The sequence below is a fragment of the Enhydra lutris genome, unplaced genomic scaffold (assembly GCF_002288905.1).
Source record: "Enhydra lutris kenyoni isolate GAN:26980312 unplaced genomic scaffold, ASM228890v2 scaffoldscaffold55, whole genome shotgun sequence".
NCBI classification, from domain to species: Eukaryota; Metazoa; Chordata; class Mammalia; order Carnivora; family Mustelidae; genus Enhydra; species Enhydra lutris.
This window is the reverse complement of record NW_019154139.1, coordinates 8,213,008-8,228,651: the sequence shown is the minus strand read 5'-3', so window position 1 is coordinate 8,228,651 and position 15,644 is coordinate 8,213,008. Positions and strand designations below refer to the sequence as shown.

At 51.1% G+C, this 15,644-nt stretch overlaps 1 protein-coding gene across 5 annotated transcripts in view; it reads right to left on the bottom strand.

Moving 5' to 3' along the window:
- Positions 1 to 15,644, bottom strand: part of LOC111157478 (megakaryoblastic leukemia (translocation) 1) — a 104,383-nt gene that overhangs the window by 10,962 nt on the left and 77,777 nt on the right. For all 5 annotated transcript variants that reach the window (XM_022518901.1, XM_022518902.1, XM_022518898.1 and 2 more), the window contains 4 exons: positions 7,444 to 7,499; positions 4,951 to 5,026; positions 3,668 to 3,829; positions 17 to 192 (listed from right to left, as the gene is read on the bottom strand). In XM_022518901.1, the coding sequence (XP_022374609.1) occupies positions 17 to 192; positions 3,668 to 3,829; positions 4,951 to 5,026; positions 7,444 to 7,499 (470 nt within the window). The remainder of the gene's footprint in view (positions 1 to 16; positions 193 to 3,667; positions 3,830 to 4,950; positions 5,027 to 7,443; positions 7,500 to 15,644) is intronic.

The window sequence follows — 15,644 nt, the reverse complement described above, 5'->3', positions numbered from 1 at the left end:
AGAGGGGCGAGCTCACCTGAGTAGGGGATACAGAGGTGGCACTGGGCAGTGGCTCGCTGGCTCGGGCTTCCAAGGGCGACGGCACGGAGCCCTGGGATTCATGGCTGGCAGGCTGCTCAGGGGATAAGGCGTCACTGCTGTCCTCGTCGAAGGAAGAGCTGTCCGCTACTTGCGGGTAATTCATCTGGCCCACTGAAAGCCAGAGCCGGCATGAGGCTCTTCCCCCAGCCAGGCCTGTCCCGGCAAGGTGCCTGCCCTGTCCCCTCCACCCCCACCTCCACTCCGGTGCGGCAGACAGGAGAAACCCCAGCAGATGACTTGCTTGCTGGGTCCAAAAGAGCTCCAGGAAAGCTCCTCACGACCCGGAAACACAGGCAGGAGCGCGCTAGCCACCATGCTGTCCAAGTGCCGCCTCGTCTTTGACTCAACACGGTGTCCAATGCTCAGAGTCAAGTTCCACGCTCCCTCCCTGTAGCCTATAACCTCCACCATCTCATCTAGATGTTTCCCTGCCGTTAAAGGCACTTCATGTCCATCCTGTGGTGGCATAAACTCTCCTCTTCCCTCAGAGGCTCATGGACACTGCAGCAAAGGCTCAAAGGGACCAACAGCCCAAGAGCCCGGCTCCTCCCCCAGGCTGCCTCAGCCCTCTGAAAGGCAGGGACAGGCAAGGGCCTCCAGGAAAAGGTACGCCTCCCCGGATAGGTGGACCAGGGTTACTGGACGAGTGGTGACTTCCTTTTAGTGGCCTGTGACTCCTGGATATCGAAGGCCCGGCAGCGGCAGCCACCAGAAGGAAACCCATCCCGCTGGCTCCAAGTGCCCTGCCCTGCTGCACGGCCGGGGTCCTAGCTGGGGCCAGGCCGGGAGGGAGGAGCAGGACGGCCAGGGCCCTAGTGTGGACATCCCAGGACACAAAAGGAAGGAAAGACAAGTAGGATATTTCAAAACATTACATCACAACCACCCGCACGGCACTGCTGGGGAAAGAAGTTCTGCCTGGGGCCTGCTGTTAACACGGGAGGAGTGGAGGCGGGGGGGGGGGGGGGGGGAGGGGGGAGGGGGGGGGGGGGGGGGGGGGGGGGGGGGGGGTCAAGGCCAAGGGTAGCTGTCGGATGTGCCTGGGGAAATCCACAGCAGTGAGAAGACCGCCGATAGGGAACAAGAACAAACCAGGAACTCTCGCAGAAGACTCTTCCTCTCCAGAGCCATGACCCGAGGCTCCTCCCTCCCCTGGGACCAGGGAAGGACATATCTGGGCTCGAAACTGCACTAGCCAGCGGTGGCAAGGGCACCAGTCACATCCACTGCCAGGGCTGGCTCCTACACTCCCTCTCCTCCGTCCTGTCAGGGGCCGCGCACGCAGCGCGTGGCGGGAATGGAGCGCCATTACTGCCATGTACCCCAGGCCACTGACACATCTGGGTTTCTCCCAGCATCTCTTCCTCCCAGCAAGATGTGCCACGGGACGGCAGCCACACGGCTCCCAGCAGGGGTGGTGGAATCTGGGACGGCAGGGCTCTTCCTCTGGCTCCTCCCCAGAGCGCAGTCCAACCGGAGCCAGCGGCCGGCCAGTGGCCCAGCAGAGTCCATTTCCCTCCCTACTATGACCAGCTTTGGGCCAGGGGCAGGCTGGGGAGAGACAGGGTCCTTGCCCTCTGATTTTGGCCCAGTCCCCTCTGCTCAAGGGAAACAGACTCTGTGGAGATGCTCAGGGAAGACTTTTTGGAGAAGGGGCCTTGACACGAATCTCCAGATCAGCTGGGGTGGCCTGGAGGCGCGGGCGGCAGCGTGCTGTGGGCAGCTGTGGGGACCGAGCGGGTAAAACAGCGAGAGGTCGGCCTCTGCAAAGCCCCCGTCATGCCCCCATCTTTATGAGGGCTTAGGACCGCCTCGGCCCCCTCCCCCTTCTCCTCAGACCTGGCCGAGTCTCTCCCCTCCCAGGACCTATCTCCTCCTCTGACTCCTTTCTCTTAGCCACAAACCTGTATTTCTCCTGGCCTGAAACTCCTTCGCAGACCACCATCTCCCTCGTTCTTCCTTCTCCACTCACTTCTTGAACAAACAGCCCGCATCTGATGTCACCACCTACTCGCTCCCCAACCCGCAGGATCTGGCTTTGGCAGACAAATGCTCCTTTCCCTCAGGTCACTAAGGGTTAACAGCTGCTTACCGAACTAGCTTACATCCCCCTCCTCAAACAAGCCATGCTCTGCTGCACCTCCAGGTCACTGCCCACACAGTCCCCTCTGCCTGGAATGCCCTTCTGTACCTTCCCCGTTGGGCAAGGTGGACCTCACATGTGTCATACCGTCTGCACTACTTCTCTGGGCCTTCCCACCATACCCATCTCTGAGAGAAGCCTGTGTGGGCCAGGCTCGCACTGTACCTGACACACCATTACCCCCACGCCGTCACCACAGCGCCTGTCCCCTGGTCTGTAACGAATGAGACTGCTGACGGCAGCAGCCCTTCTGTAAGTCTCTTGAGACGCCCAGGACCGCCGGGCCCTTTATATCCATTATAGTCCGTGGGCCTGCAGCCTGTCCCTCAAGCCAGGTCACTCAGCTACTATGTCACAGGACCGTGGCCTTCTCATTACACAGCGCTGGCATCGGACCAGGAGCCAGGCTAGGAAATTGCATGTCCCTACGTCAGTCTTCCTGCATCAGACTGAATTCCTGCAGGGCAGCGTCATACCATGTTCATCTTCGTAAACTGCGTGACTTCACACAGGGCCTGGCGCCATGCCGACTCTCACAGTCTGGGTGGCTGGAGAGTCCGGAACTGACTTTGGCCTAAACGCAGGCCCGACATTAGGGGCTGCTATGGAATTCAGTGAGGACCAGGGCAGGAGAACACGGAGACGTGGTGGGATGAATGCCAGGGCGAAGCCGGGAGCTAAGAGGGCTATGGGCCCCAACTGGCAGAGCGGCTGTCAGGGCACACTGGCTGCCTCCCACAGCGCAGAGGCCCTAGAAATGAAAGCCCCCTCTGACCCTGAGCTCACGGCCCAATTTGGCCTGCTCTGGGGTCTGTGGTTCCCCCCGGTGCTCTGCCTAGAAGATCTAACTCCTTACACTGGAGGGAGCAGGTGAGCCTCATGGTGACCTCCCAGGGGCAGGAACGCACAGCCTTGCCCAGGACCAGGTCTTAGGCCCGCTGGGGCCAAGAAGACATGCTTATATTAACAATGACCAAAGTCTAAAGGAATCAGGTCCGAACACCTACCTGTGGCACACAAGGCCCTGGCATGTCCTGGACTCTGCCCACCTCCCACCTCCTTCCAGCTCCGTGCCCAGGCTGCTCCTCGCCCTGAGAGGCTCCCCGTCCCTGGAGCCCATAGTGGACTTGAATTCCAACTCATCCCGCAGCCCCAGTCTCGGCCGTCATCTCTCCCGAACCACCCCCCTGGCAGGGCCGGGATGGGGACCCTCCTATGTGTGCCCAGAGCAGTCGGGGATCCATTTGGCACAGCTGTTGCCCCTGGCATGGTCCTTGAGGCCGCTGGGACTGTCCCAAGCTAACATAACCCGCTTCTCAGGCTCTCACACTGTGCGCCTCAGTTCCCCAAGTTGAAGCAGGAGGTCAAGAAGCAAGAAGCCCAGAGCCCCTTCCTCCTGCATCCAGCCTGCACATCCACTCAGGGTGCCTGGGGCCTCCTCACCAATGATGGCTTCTTTCAAGCTGGACTCCACAGGCAGAATGTTCTTCTCAACCAGCTCCATGGGGCCCGGCCTCTGTGCAATCTTCTCGTTGAGGTCATCAGCCAGTCTGGCTCTCTTCAGCTTTAGCTGCTTGGCCTGGAGGGAAGGCTCAGCCGAGGTCTCTGCCCATGGGAGAGAATGGAGTGCAGGAGGATGTAGGAATGGACCTGGCTCTACCCTGGGAACTCCAGAGCAGCTCTCCTTCCCTCTGGGGAAGGAGCAGAAGCCATGAGGATGCAGAGAGTGTCCCAGGCAGAGAAGAGCGGCCCAGCCTTAAGTTCTACAGGACACAGAAGGGGCCCTGACTGCAGACAGAGTGTGGGCACAGCCAGTCAAGGTCACTGGGCACGGGGGCTACAGAGCCGAAAGCATAGCAGATGAAGGAGCCCTCCTCGCCCTCCCTCAAGCCTTCTGGGTTACGAAGGCAATTCAGTCCCTGCTCTGGGTCTCAGCGTCTCTGTCTATACCATGCGGGGCTCAGACTAAGGAAGTTCTCCAGACTCAAAGCTGACTCAAAACTAAAAACAACAACAAAATGGATACGTTCACACTGCTTTCAGCAGCCGAAACAGTTCCTTCACTAGAATGTGGACAGAAGTATGTGCCGGGCCAGGCGGACACACCCAGGATGCACACAGTCGGGTGTCGCAGGTGCTCACCTGAATGCCGAATGGATGTGGGAGTGAGGGAGTGAATGAACACAGAAAGGAACTGCATTTCCAGAAGATTCTGGAGAAAAGGCTTTCATACCAAGGGATGACAAGATCCAGGGCCACCACGTGGCCAAGAGTTGAGAAAGGGCAAGGCGACCCAAGAGAATGTGCAGGTACTGCTCTGGGAATTTGCAGAACCAGCACGGCAACACGGCTCTGCTGTTCTACGGTGTAAAAGGCCTGGCTTTTGCACTGTGCACAGAAATGGGAGCAATGGGACGCCTGGGTGGCTCAGTTGGTTAAGCAGCTGCCTTCGGCTCAGGTCATGATCCCAGCGTCCTGGGATCGAGTCCCACATCGGGCTCCTTGCTTGGCGGGGAGCCTGCTTCTCCCTCTGCCTCTGCCTGCCATTCTGTCTGCCTGTGCTCGCTCTCTCTCCCTCTCTCTCTGACAAATAAATAAAAAAATCTTAAAAAAGAAAAAAAAAAAAAAAGAAATGGGAGCAATAAGGAAGAGGGACAAAGAAATGTGGGGGATGCACGGTGGAAGCAGCAAGGGCACGGGGAGAAAGCATTTCCAACCTCACACACCTTCCAAAATATGCATCCTGACCAGCTCCGATCTCTCCGGCCGGGAACGAATCTTCCGTTTCAGATAGTCCTCTGTCTACAGAAAAAACACACCAAGAGGATCTCAAATCCAGGATATAAGTTATGACATGGATCCTCTGTGGGCTCCCCCCACCCCCCCATCTTAGCCTGGAGCCGCCAGGGTTCTGAGGCAAGGGGAGGTCTGGGGGCACTGCATCTACTTCCAGTGCACCTGCCTACCCACGCCCTCCCATCAAGACTATTCGTTTCTCTGAGGCTGAATTACTAAAGTGTTTCTTAAAAATCTACTACTTGTAATATCATAAAAGTAATACATGCTCATTAAAGAAAATGTAGAAAGGGGCGCCTGGATGGCTCAGTGGGTTAAAGCCTCTGCATTCGGCTCAGGTCATGATCTCAGGGTCTTGGGATCGAGCCCCGCAACAGGCTTTCTGCTCGCAGGAACCTGCTTCCCCCTCTCTCTCTTCCTGCCTGCCTCTCTGCCCACTTCTGGTCTCTATCTGTCAAATAAATAAATAAAATCTTTAAAAAAAAAATGTAGAAAACTACACGGTAAAACAGTAATAAAAAATTCAATCACTCACTGTATTTTGGGATATTTATTTCTAATCATTCTTCCATGCAGATGTCTCATTTTGCAGAGTTGTAATCATAGTGAACATAATTTTGTATCTTGTTCAAAAACTGTAACGTATGATCTCACGAGCATCTTCTATTCATTCTGGACGGCTACCCAACAGAATACGAATTCTGATACATGGTGTCATAGGCGTAGTTCCTCCAAGTCCAACGCCCTCATTTCTGCATTTCTGAGACGCCAGGCGAACTGAAGTGTCCCCTGCCCAGTCTCAGCGCCAGCCCACTGCTGTAACACCCCGGCGGCCCCAAGTCTGTCTGACTCCAGAGTCTGTGGCTCTTAACTACAGCACCAGAATTTTTCAAACCATAGGTCAAGACCATGAGTAGGTCAAAGCTAGCACAGAACAGGACAGGACAAGATAGGACAGGACAAGGAAGACTAGTGTTGAGCAGAAAATAACAAGCCAGAGCACACTGCCTGTGGGAACGGTAAAGCCCCAGCGCTCGCCTGCTGCCTCCGAGCCCTGACCGGGCAGTGTGGAGCCCTGCAGGGGACAGCTCTGCGTCTGTCACTCTGCCCCACCTGCAGAGGGCACTGGGACTGCCACGGCGGCTGCAGAAGACGGTAGAACAGGAGTCGGACACCACAGGTCTTCACAGGCATCAGAGGGAGCCGTGTTTTCTAAGCCACCCGAGATTCTGAACTGTGGGCGAGCTAGAATGCAGCACTAATTAAGAAAATACCTGAAGTCAACAGACCAAGCTTTGAGTCTCAGCTTTGCCACTTACTAGCCGGACAACTGAGTTAACCTCTCCCAGGTGCAGCTACGAAATGAAGAGAAGAGCACCTAACCCCTAAGAGCCCAAGTGAGCAGAAACAGGAGAATGACATCACTTGGCACGTGGAAGTAACCGGGAAGTAACAGCGGTTCGACCGAGCTTGTTAGCTCCTTGCCGACTCGCGAAGCAGGCCAGGTAACGGCACCAAGTCTTACAGCTGGGCCTGGGACCCAGACGAGGTCCCCCGCCCCGTATTCTACACTCCTCCCAGTAACTACACCAGCGCAGCTTGTTACTGCTTTGGTTCCTGGTGTATGACCTCATTCTTCCCACTCACTCTAGGAATTAATCATAATTTTCCTTAGAAATTTTAAAGAAATAAAATAAGACAGAAAAATGTCTCAGAAATAAGTATTTCAGTCTCTGCAAGAGCTGTGGGTCTTAGGGAGCCTGACCTGTACGGTCCTCTACTAGGGAGGTTCTCTTTCCTTGTCTTTTACGTAAAAGAAAAAAGTGAAGGGGGTGGAGGGGAAGCATGTCTGGCAATTTCCCCATCTCTGCCCACACTGGGCAGCAGAATATCCCCCTGAGGCCCTTGAGGGAACTGAAACCAAAGGGGGACAAGGCAGCAGGCTAGGTGCTGTAGCAGGAACCAGGGCTCAAACTGGGGGCCCAGCTTCTGCATTCACTGCCTCCAGTGGACACTGGCTACTCAGGGCACATGGAGACTGGTGAGGTTTCCTGCCCCTCGGAATGCCCTTCCTGGAGAGGCGTGGGCACGGCAGCCAAGGACGTGGAAAACCAGTCCTCAGCAGGCTTTCCCGTGGCTGGTGTTTGCACCCCGACATCTATAAAAGGGCAGGTGGGATGAAAGATGGGAACAGACCAGCGGTCTCCAAAGCAACAGAAGGGAGGACTACTGATACACCCTTAAATGCAGAAAAGGAGAAATCCTGATCCCATATCACTCCATGCTGTGAGACGGCCAGGGTGGGGACGGAACAGAAAAAGGCAACGCTTTGTGTCTGGAACTGAGGTGTGGGCTGGCTGGAAGGAATACACCAGCCATGCCTGCACTGGGCTCTGCAGACCCTCGGGGAAGAAAGGCCTTACCCTGGCCCTCTCCAAGCTCCTTCTCTGTTCATGAAACGCAGCTGGACTTTTCAAAGCTGTTGGGAAAAGAATCATAAAACAATTACTTTTATGAAGCATCATGTGTACAGCTACAATTTACACTGGAGAAAGCATCTTAATTTAAGTTAATTTTAGCAACACTAGATCTTATCAGCGGAAGTGAAGAAGAACAGGGCACCTGAGTAAGCACGTATCTTTCACGGTTCAGCTACCCGCATTACAACCGTTTTGGTTAGTTCATTCCTAATAAGAACAGTCACTGCCTACGCTCGGGCTCTATAAAGTGCACAAATGGAATGCAACGTAAAAAAATATCCTGGACCCAATACTTGACCATTAGCTGCACAATCCTTATTGACCAGTCAACCCTCCAAGAATGTGTGCTGGGCCCCAGCTCACTCTGGTAAAGACAGGGACACAGACAGGACCACGGCTGTATGTCGGGTTCATCTTACTTTTTCGACCTAATTCGGAATCACAAAGTGACCAAACTTCCACCAGAAAGACCTACGTCTGCTTGGATGCCATTTCCTTCTTCACTTCAGCCAATATAACAGTGCCGCTAAAATCATCTTGAATTTCATCTCTGAGGGCTAAAAGAACTTCACAGTAAGTGTATGGTTGACCCCGGTGCACACAACCAGCAGCTGACAGGAAGGGCTCTCTACAGACCCTGAAGCCTACCGCTACACAGACCACAGCTCTCGAGGCAGCAAACCAGACCAACCAGGACCAAATCTCAAATGCGGCACAATGAAGAGAGTTTTGTATCAAACACTTGGCTATAAAGACAAAGGATGAACTGGCACACCATGAGGGTGAGAGGGGGAAAAGGCCTGACTCACTTCAGGTAGGGAACAAGAGCAATAAGAGAGAAATTTACAAGACAGTGGTCAGTTTCACTTCTGCTGCCCTAGAATTTCAGAACAGCTGTGAAACTGTGTGTGGAGGTAACTTTTGATAGGCTGCTGGCTGTGGTAGGAGCACAGGGGAGAAGCTAAAAGTAGCAAAAGCACAGATATGACCCTATCCTGCTTCCTCCCCCCATCCACTCCTGGGGGCTGGGCCTCAGCAACAATAGTCCCAGCAGAAAGATCTAAATGTCCCAGCACTCCTTATTTAACAAACATTTCTGAACTCTTAGGATGAAAAAGAATCATTTTAAAAATCAGTTGCGAGCCCTCCCTGTCTTCTAACGGCAGGGGGAGCTCTAGATTTAACAAAAAGTCTCTAAGAAAAACCAGCACGGCCGGCCTCCCTCCCCACCTACCACAGCATTCCAAGGCATTAGCCAGGCTATCTCTGCCCTAAGCTGGGGAGGTCTTGGGCAATTCAGTGGGTAAGCAGACAGCTCCTGCACCTGCTTCTACTGGGTAAAGCTGGTTCACCTCTTAAAACCAGTCTCCAAAAGTCCTGACATGCCAGAATCTGGGGATAGGGTGTGACAGACCACTCTCACGGAGCAGACAGTAAAGACAAAGAATCAAAGTGAAAACTCAGTGCCTGCCCCATCCCACCCCCAGCTTCCTTTCCGCCTTATTCCCCTGCACCGCACTCATCACCACGGACACTCTTTAACTGGTTGATTGTCAGCCTCCCATTAGGACACACTCCATCAGGGCATGAGTCTTTCCTTTGTTTCTGACAGAATTCCTGGTGCCTACGGTGCCCAGCAGATTCATTCAATGAACTAATGAATATTCTGTAAGAAACGGTACAAGGTATACACTAGTGACAGCAAAGCAAGAAGGTTCTGTGGTAGAGCTCTAAACCTTCTAAACTTTCACTTGAATGGCCAGAATTTGGGCTCTCATCTGGGTTCGAAACTTCACAGAAGTCCCAGATAGAAAAATCAAGGCAACTGTGATGTCTTCCTGGGTTCTACCAATCATTACTAGGGTGACACAGGGGACTGCGTTCTGGGTCTCATTTTCTTCTGTAGAGTTAGAATCTGCCTGCCTCTCAGGACTCTTGTAAGAGCTGGACGGAAGCAGGGTGCTCAGAAGCAAGCGGAGCACACACAGACGAACGAGAAGTGCTGCTGTCACCAGATGCAGCGGCGTAGCTGAGTCACAGGTTCGATTCCCACACACGCCTGCTAGTGTTGGTACCACAGCCACACACCTACCTAAAACCCCAGTTAGTGCAGCCACACACCTATCTAAAACCCCGGTTAGTCTGCTGCCTCAACAACCTACCCTGGCTATCCCAAGGGGTAAGGCACAAATCCAATTTCTGGAAGAACAACTCACAACGCATAGAATTTCTAGATGGAAGGGGAGTCCATCAAGGATGATGTAGCACGAAGAGGGATAAGAGGCAGGAGAACTGGCTGTGGCATATACGACTTCCTGTTTGGTAAGGGAATTTTCACGTAACAGCAAAGGAGAAATGAGTATTTACGGAGTGCTTACTTATGTGGTCGGCCTGTTCCAGATATTTTTTTTTTTTTAAAGATTTTTATTTATTTATTTGACAGACAGAGATCACAAGTAGGCAGAGAGGCAGGCAGAGAGAGAGAGGAGGAAGCAGGCTCCCTGCTTGAGCAGAGAGCCCGATGCGGGGCTCGATCCCAGGACCCTGAGACCACGACCCGAGCTGAAGTCAGAGGCTCTAACCCACTGAGCCACCCAGGCGCCCCTGTTCCAGATATTTTAAACATATTATCTGATTTAATATTCCTAATGATCCCATGTGGTAGGTAATACTCCACTTTCTAGATAAGGGTACGCTCAAGAGGATAGGAAAGGCCAGCAGGTGGCAGAGTTAGGATGACAACCTCACTCTACCACACCCTCCAGTAGACTTCTTCCCACTCCTCTGGGTGGATTTCTTAACTTCAGAAAGTAGAGGAGGACGACTCTGTTGGATGGGGAGGCAAGGAGGCTTCAATTACGTGGACTGCCTGAGCAGAGGGCTGAGTACAGGCAATTGGAAAGGTCAGCTTGACCACAGCACTGAACACAACAGGTGTGAAGAGGGGTTCAAAGCGACCGCAGGCACGGAAAGCCACGGTTTGAAGCCTGGGGCTCACCGTGGAGCTTTGGGGCAACCTTCAGCACTGATACTAGGAAACAAGTGGGAGGGGTAAGGAGAGACCAGAGGAATTTATCAGCTGCTCAGGGCCTGATCAAGAAAACCAGAAATCAGGACAAGAAAAGAATTCAAGACAGTCATTACCAATCACACAAGACTATTTCACTTTTTAACATTATCAGCACACTGAATCCTCTTACCAACCCACGAGGATAGGACCCTTCTTATTTTATGTGATGGAGCTAACAGCACAGTCACCTGCGCGGTCACTCACTGAGTGGTGGGCCCCAGCCCAGCTCTAGTTCTGTCCACCTTCTCTTCTCTGGTCTCAACCTTCTGACACATGTGCTGGTTCGTCCCAGTCTTGTGAGCAGCCCATACTCGCTCTGTGCTACTCTTTCCCCATTGTTAACTCTGCTCTCAGAGAACAGGTTCGGCAACTTCCAGAGCTATTTCCAACAGAAGAAGGGAGCTATTCCTCCTCCAGGTCGCTGTCAGGATTCCTGTAGGATGCTCCTTGGGCTCCCGTGGGGAGAGACTAGAGTTGGGGCAGCCAAGACACAGGGCTGTAAAGGTAAGCCCTGGGCTTCCTGGGAGGAGTGAGTGGCAGTGTATAGTCAAAATCACCTGGGGCTTCACAAGCCAAGTGCAACAAAGCAGAAAATAGTTTTTAAAGTTTAGGCCTCTGCTTGTGGAAAAACCCTAAAAGACTCAAAGTTAACCCATAAATGTGTGTCCGATGAGGAGGGCTACATTTGCCTTGGACCTCCATCTCCCTCCTCCTTGCTGTCTTAACGGCTTTGCCACAAGAGCCAGGATGTTACTCAGAAATTTCATTTCCCCAGAAACTCCTAGAAGGCAGTCTTTGAGAGAAGCCCCCAAAACCGATGCATACCCAAGAGCTATGCATGTGGCTTGTGACATGTTTGGGGTGGGAGGGCACTTCTTGACCCTTTACTCCCACTGTCTGGAAGCCGGTTCCACAGGGACCCTTTACTGCTTTGTGTGCACAAAGGGAAGTGTGCAGCACGTACTGAAAGGAAAAATAACCAAGCTCCTCACGGAAATCAAATGAACAGAAGTGGCTAAGAGGTGTGAAGTTCTTAATCACAGTTTCAGTTCTAGATGTGGGTCTCACCCCTGGCTGGCTATAACACCAATTTATATTGTTCCCTCTCTCCAATGCTCATTTTCTTTCTCTCCTTACATGTTTGCTGCCTTAGTTAAATGAGGGCCTTGTGAACTAAAAAAAGAAAAACGGTTTAATTTTTCTTTAAAGATTTTATTTACTTGAGAGAGTGAGTGAGACAGAGAGCATGAGAGAGAGGGGAGAGGGTCAGAGGGAGAAGCAGACTCCCCACTGAGCAGGGAGCCCAATGCAGGACTCGATCCTGGGATTCCAGGATCATGACCTGAGCCAAAGGCAGCCGCTTAATCAAGTGATCCACCCAGGCGCCCTAGTTTTAATTTTTTGAAAAATATACTGCCATCAGCTTCCAAGGGGGAGTTCAATGCCATGCTCAGTGTGTCCATTGAACTTTGTGACCTACAGTGCAGCAGCACAGAAATCGAGCAGTCCGGATTTAATCTAGCACTCAGAGAGGGAGTATAAGGACCCTTAAAAACCAACCTATAGCATCAAATTAGGACATTAAACAGCCTGAGATTTACTTAAACATGTAGGCAAATGAAAATCTTCTGGATCCACAAAACAGTTCAGGGAACAGTTCTGTTCTTTCCTCGCATCTCAGCAAGGAAAGACAGCAATTAGCCATCAAGACTCATTTCCTCATTATCATTAAGGAGTATTTACTAAGTGCCTGTGTCAGAATGTTGCTTTATTAGGTGCTGGCATAATAATGATGGTTCCCATCCTCAATAAGATACTTTTGCCAGAAGCTCACCACCAAGTCTACACTCACAGGAACTCAAGGAGGCTATGAACACAGTATAGCTAACAGCAGTCAATGCAGTGCCACAGTCTGAGGAGACCTTCCTTCAGGAAAGCCTGCTGGGTTTCTTTTTCCACTGTAGAAGCAGCAGGCAAACACACATTGGATACGTAAGTTGGGGGCTTGGGCAGGGGATAGGGTGCAGGAGATAAATGCATTTAATAACCCGGGAAAGAAATTAAAAATATAGTCACTCATCCACCCATCCACTAAACTATTCTGAAGTATTATGCTTGTCACTGAGAGTAAGGATAAACAGAATAGGGTCCCAGCCCTCAAGGCAGTTCATGGTCTGGTTAGAGAAAAAGACAAATAATTACAACACAAGATGGAAACACAACTACAGAGGTAATTTAAAGTGCCACATAGGGGGCGCCTGGGTGGCTCAGGGTGTTGAAGCCTCTGCCTTCTGCTCGGGTTGTGGTCCTGGGGTCCCGGGATTGAGCCCCGCATCGGGCTCTCTGCTCAGCAGGGAGCCTGCTTCCCTCTCGCTCTGCCTGCCTCTCTGCCTACTTGTGATCTCTCTGTCAAATAAATAAATAAAATCTTTAAAAATAAATAAAAAAATAAATAAAGTACCACATAGGACAGAAGAGGCAAAATTCAGCCCAAGGCGAGAGTGTATGAACTGTCCAGGCAGATTTCACAGAGAAAACCCAAACGAACAAAACAGAAACAACACAAATAAGAAAGGGAGTTTGTGGTGGGGGGCGGGGAGCGCCTGGGTAGCTCAGTGGGTTAAAGCCTCTGCCTTTGGCTCGGGTCATGATCCCAGGGTCCTGGGATCGAGCCCCACATCAGGCTCTCTGCTTAGCGGGGAGCCTGGTTCCTTCTCTCTCTCTGCCTGCCTCTCTGCCTACTTGTGACCTCCGTCTGTCAAATAAATAAATAAAATCTTAAAAAAAAAAAAAAAGGCGAGTGGGGAGGTCATCTGAGGCTAAAGAACACCCAAGAACAGGAAGATAGAAAGGAGCACACCAAGTTCAAGGGGCTACAAGTAGTTTGATATGGTGGGACCAAGGAGGAGGTCATATGGCGATAATGAATTTGGAGAGGAGGAGAGCCCAGACCACGAAGACCCTTCATGTGCTACTGCAGGGACTTCTGCATCTGGGAAGATGGAACAGACATACTGTTCTCTACTCCTCCCACTAAGTACAACTAAAAACTCCAGATGCTATATATAAAACAAACATAAGTAGGGGTGCCTGTCTGGCTCAGTGAAGGAGCATGTGACCCTTGATCTTGTGAGTTCGAGCCCATGTAGGGGGTAGAGTTTATTTAATTAAAAAAATAATAATAAAACAAACGAACCTAAGTAGGTTTTTTTTTTTTTTTTAAAGGTTTTATTTATTTATTTAACAGACAGAGATCACAGTAGGCAGAGAGGCAGACAGAGAGAGAGGAGGAAGCAGGCTCCCTGCTGAACAGAGAGCCTGATGCGGGGCTTGATCCCAGGACCCTGGGATCATGACCTGAGCTGAAGGCAGAGGCTTTAACCCACTGAGCCACCCAGGCAGCCCCCCTAAGTAGGTTTTGAAAGGTGAAGAGAAGGCGGCAAGCTGGCTAGAGGCCTTGGGACCCGAAGAACGATGCAGTGGGGAGTTCCCTGGGTTTCCTCTTTATCTCATACATTCCAGACTTGGAGCTCAAGAAACCAACAATCTGGAAACGCCAGTGGAGGCAGACGAAAAAGCCGCAACAAAAACCTACTCTCACTGCCCAGAGGACCAGAAAGAGGGCAACCTCGCCAAACAAAACTTTTAGACAATAATCGTTCTATTCCAGACAGACACCACAACAAACACCTCATCCGCCACCAGAAGTCTAGACTCCCCCACCTTGCAAGGCTATTATAATATAGCTCTCCAATTCCCTGCCCAAAAGTGTCAAAGAAGGCCAAGTACGAAGCTGGGGCTTTCATTCTCAACAGCCAGTAACAAACACCCTCCCCACACCCCAAGGAGTAAGTGGAAACCAAACAGGGAGCCTGGACTTGTAACCCACCTAGGAGAAATAAGACCCCTCTCCCCTCCCTGCTGTCAGGGGCCGGCTGAAGAGATAGGACTTTCCCCATGGCTCAGGGATAACAAGGTCACCCATACTCATTAAAAAAAAAAAAAAAAAAAAAAACTAACATCGTATCATCCAAGCCCTGGATGAAGAAGAAAAAAGGTGGGTTGAAAAGTACTTAAAGAAATAAATGCTAAAAATTCCCCAAATGTGGCAAGAGACCGAAGTCTACAGATTCAAAGGATGAGCAACCCGGGAGAGATAAACCCAAAGAAATTCATGCCAGGATACATCACAATTAAACTTTTGAAAATGAAAAACCTGAAAGCAACCAGAGGGAAAACAATTTGAATGACAGCAAATTTCTCATCAGAAACCAAGGGGGCCAGCAGAAAGTGGCATGATATTTTTCAAGTGCTATTAAGAATTGTATCTAGGGGTGTCTGGGTGGCTCTGTTGGTTAAGCAACTGCCTTCAGCTCAGGTCATGATCCTGGAGTCCCGGAATCAATTCCCGCATTGGGCTCCCAGCTCTAAGGGGAGTCTGCTTCTCCCTCTGACCTTCTCCTCACTCATGCTCTCTCTCACTGTCTCTTTCTCAAATAAATAAATAAATATTAAAAAAAAAAAAAAAAGAAAGAAAGAAAAAAAAAAAAAAGAATTGTATCCAGAGGGGGGTGCCTGGGTGGCTCAGTGGGTTAAAGCCTCTGCCTTCAGCTCAGGTCATGATCCCAGGGTCCTGGGATGGAGCCCGCATCAGGCTCTCTGCTCAGTGGGGAGCCTGCTTCCTTTCCTCTCTCTGTGCCTGCCTCTCTGCCTACTTGTGATCTCTGTCTGTCAAATAAATAAATAAAATCTTAAAAAAAAAAAAAAAGAATTGTATCCAGAGATCCATATGTGGCCACCACATTAACCAAGGGAGTGACATAAACAGACCTGCATGGAGGGTGGGTGGGGGGTACTTCTTACTTATGTTTTATTTTTTAAATATATATATTTTTGTATTATCTATACTGACCTTAGACAACTTTATTTGAATAGACAAAATTTTTTTACAGCAATTTTGAATTAATATATTTTTTAAAGATTTTATTTATTTGACAGAAATCACAAGTAGGCAGAGAGGTGGGTGGAGGTGGTGCGGGGTGGGGGGAAGCAGGCTCCCTGCTGAGCAGAGAGC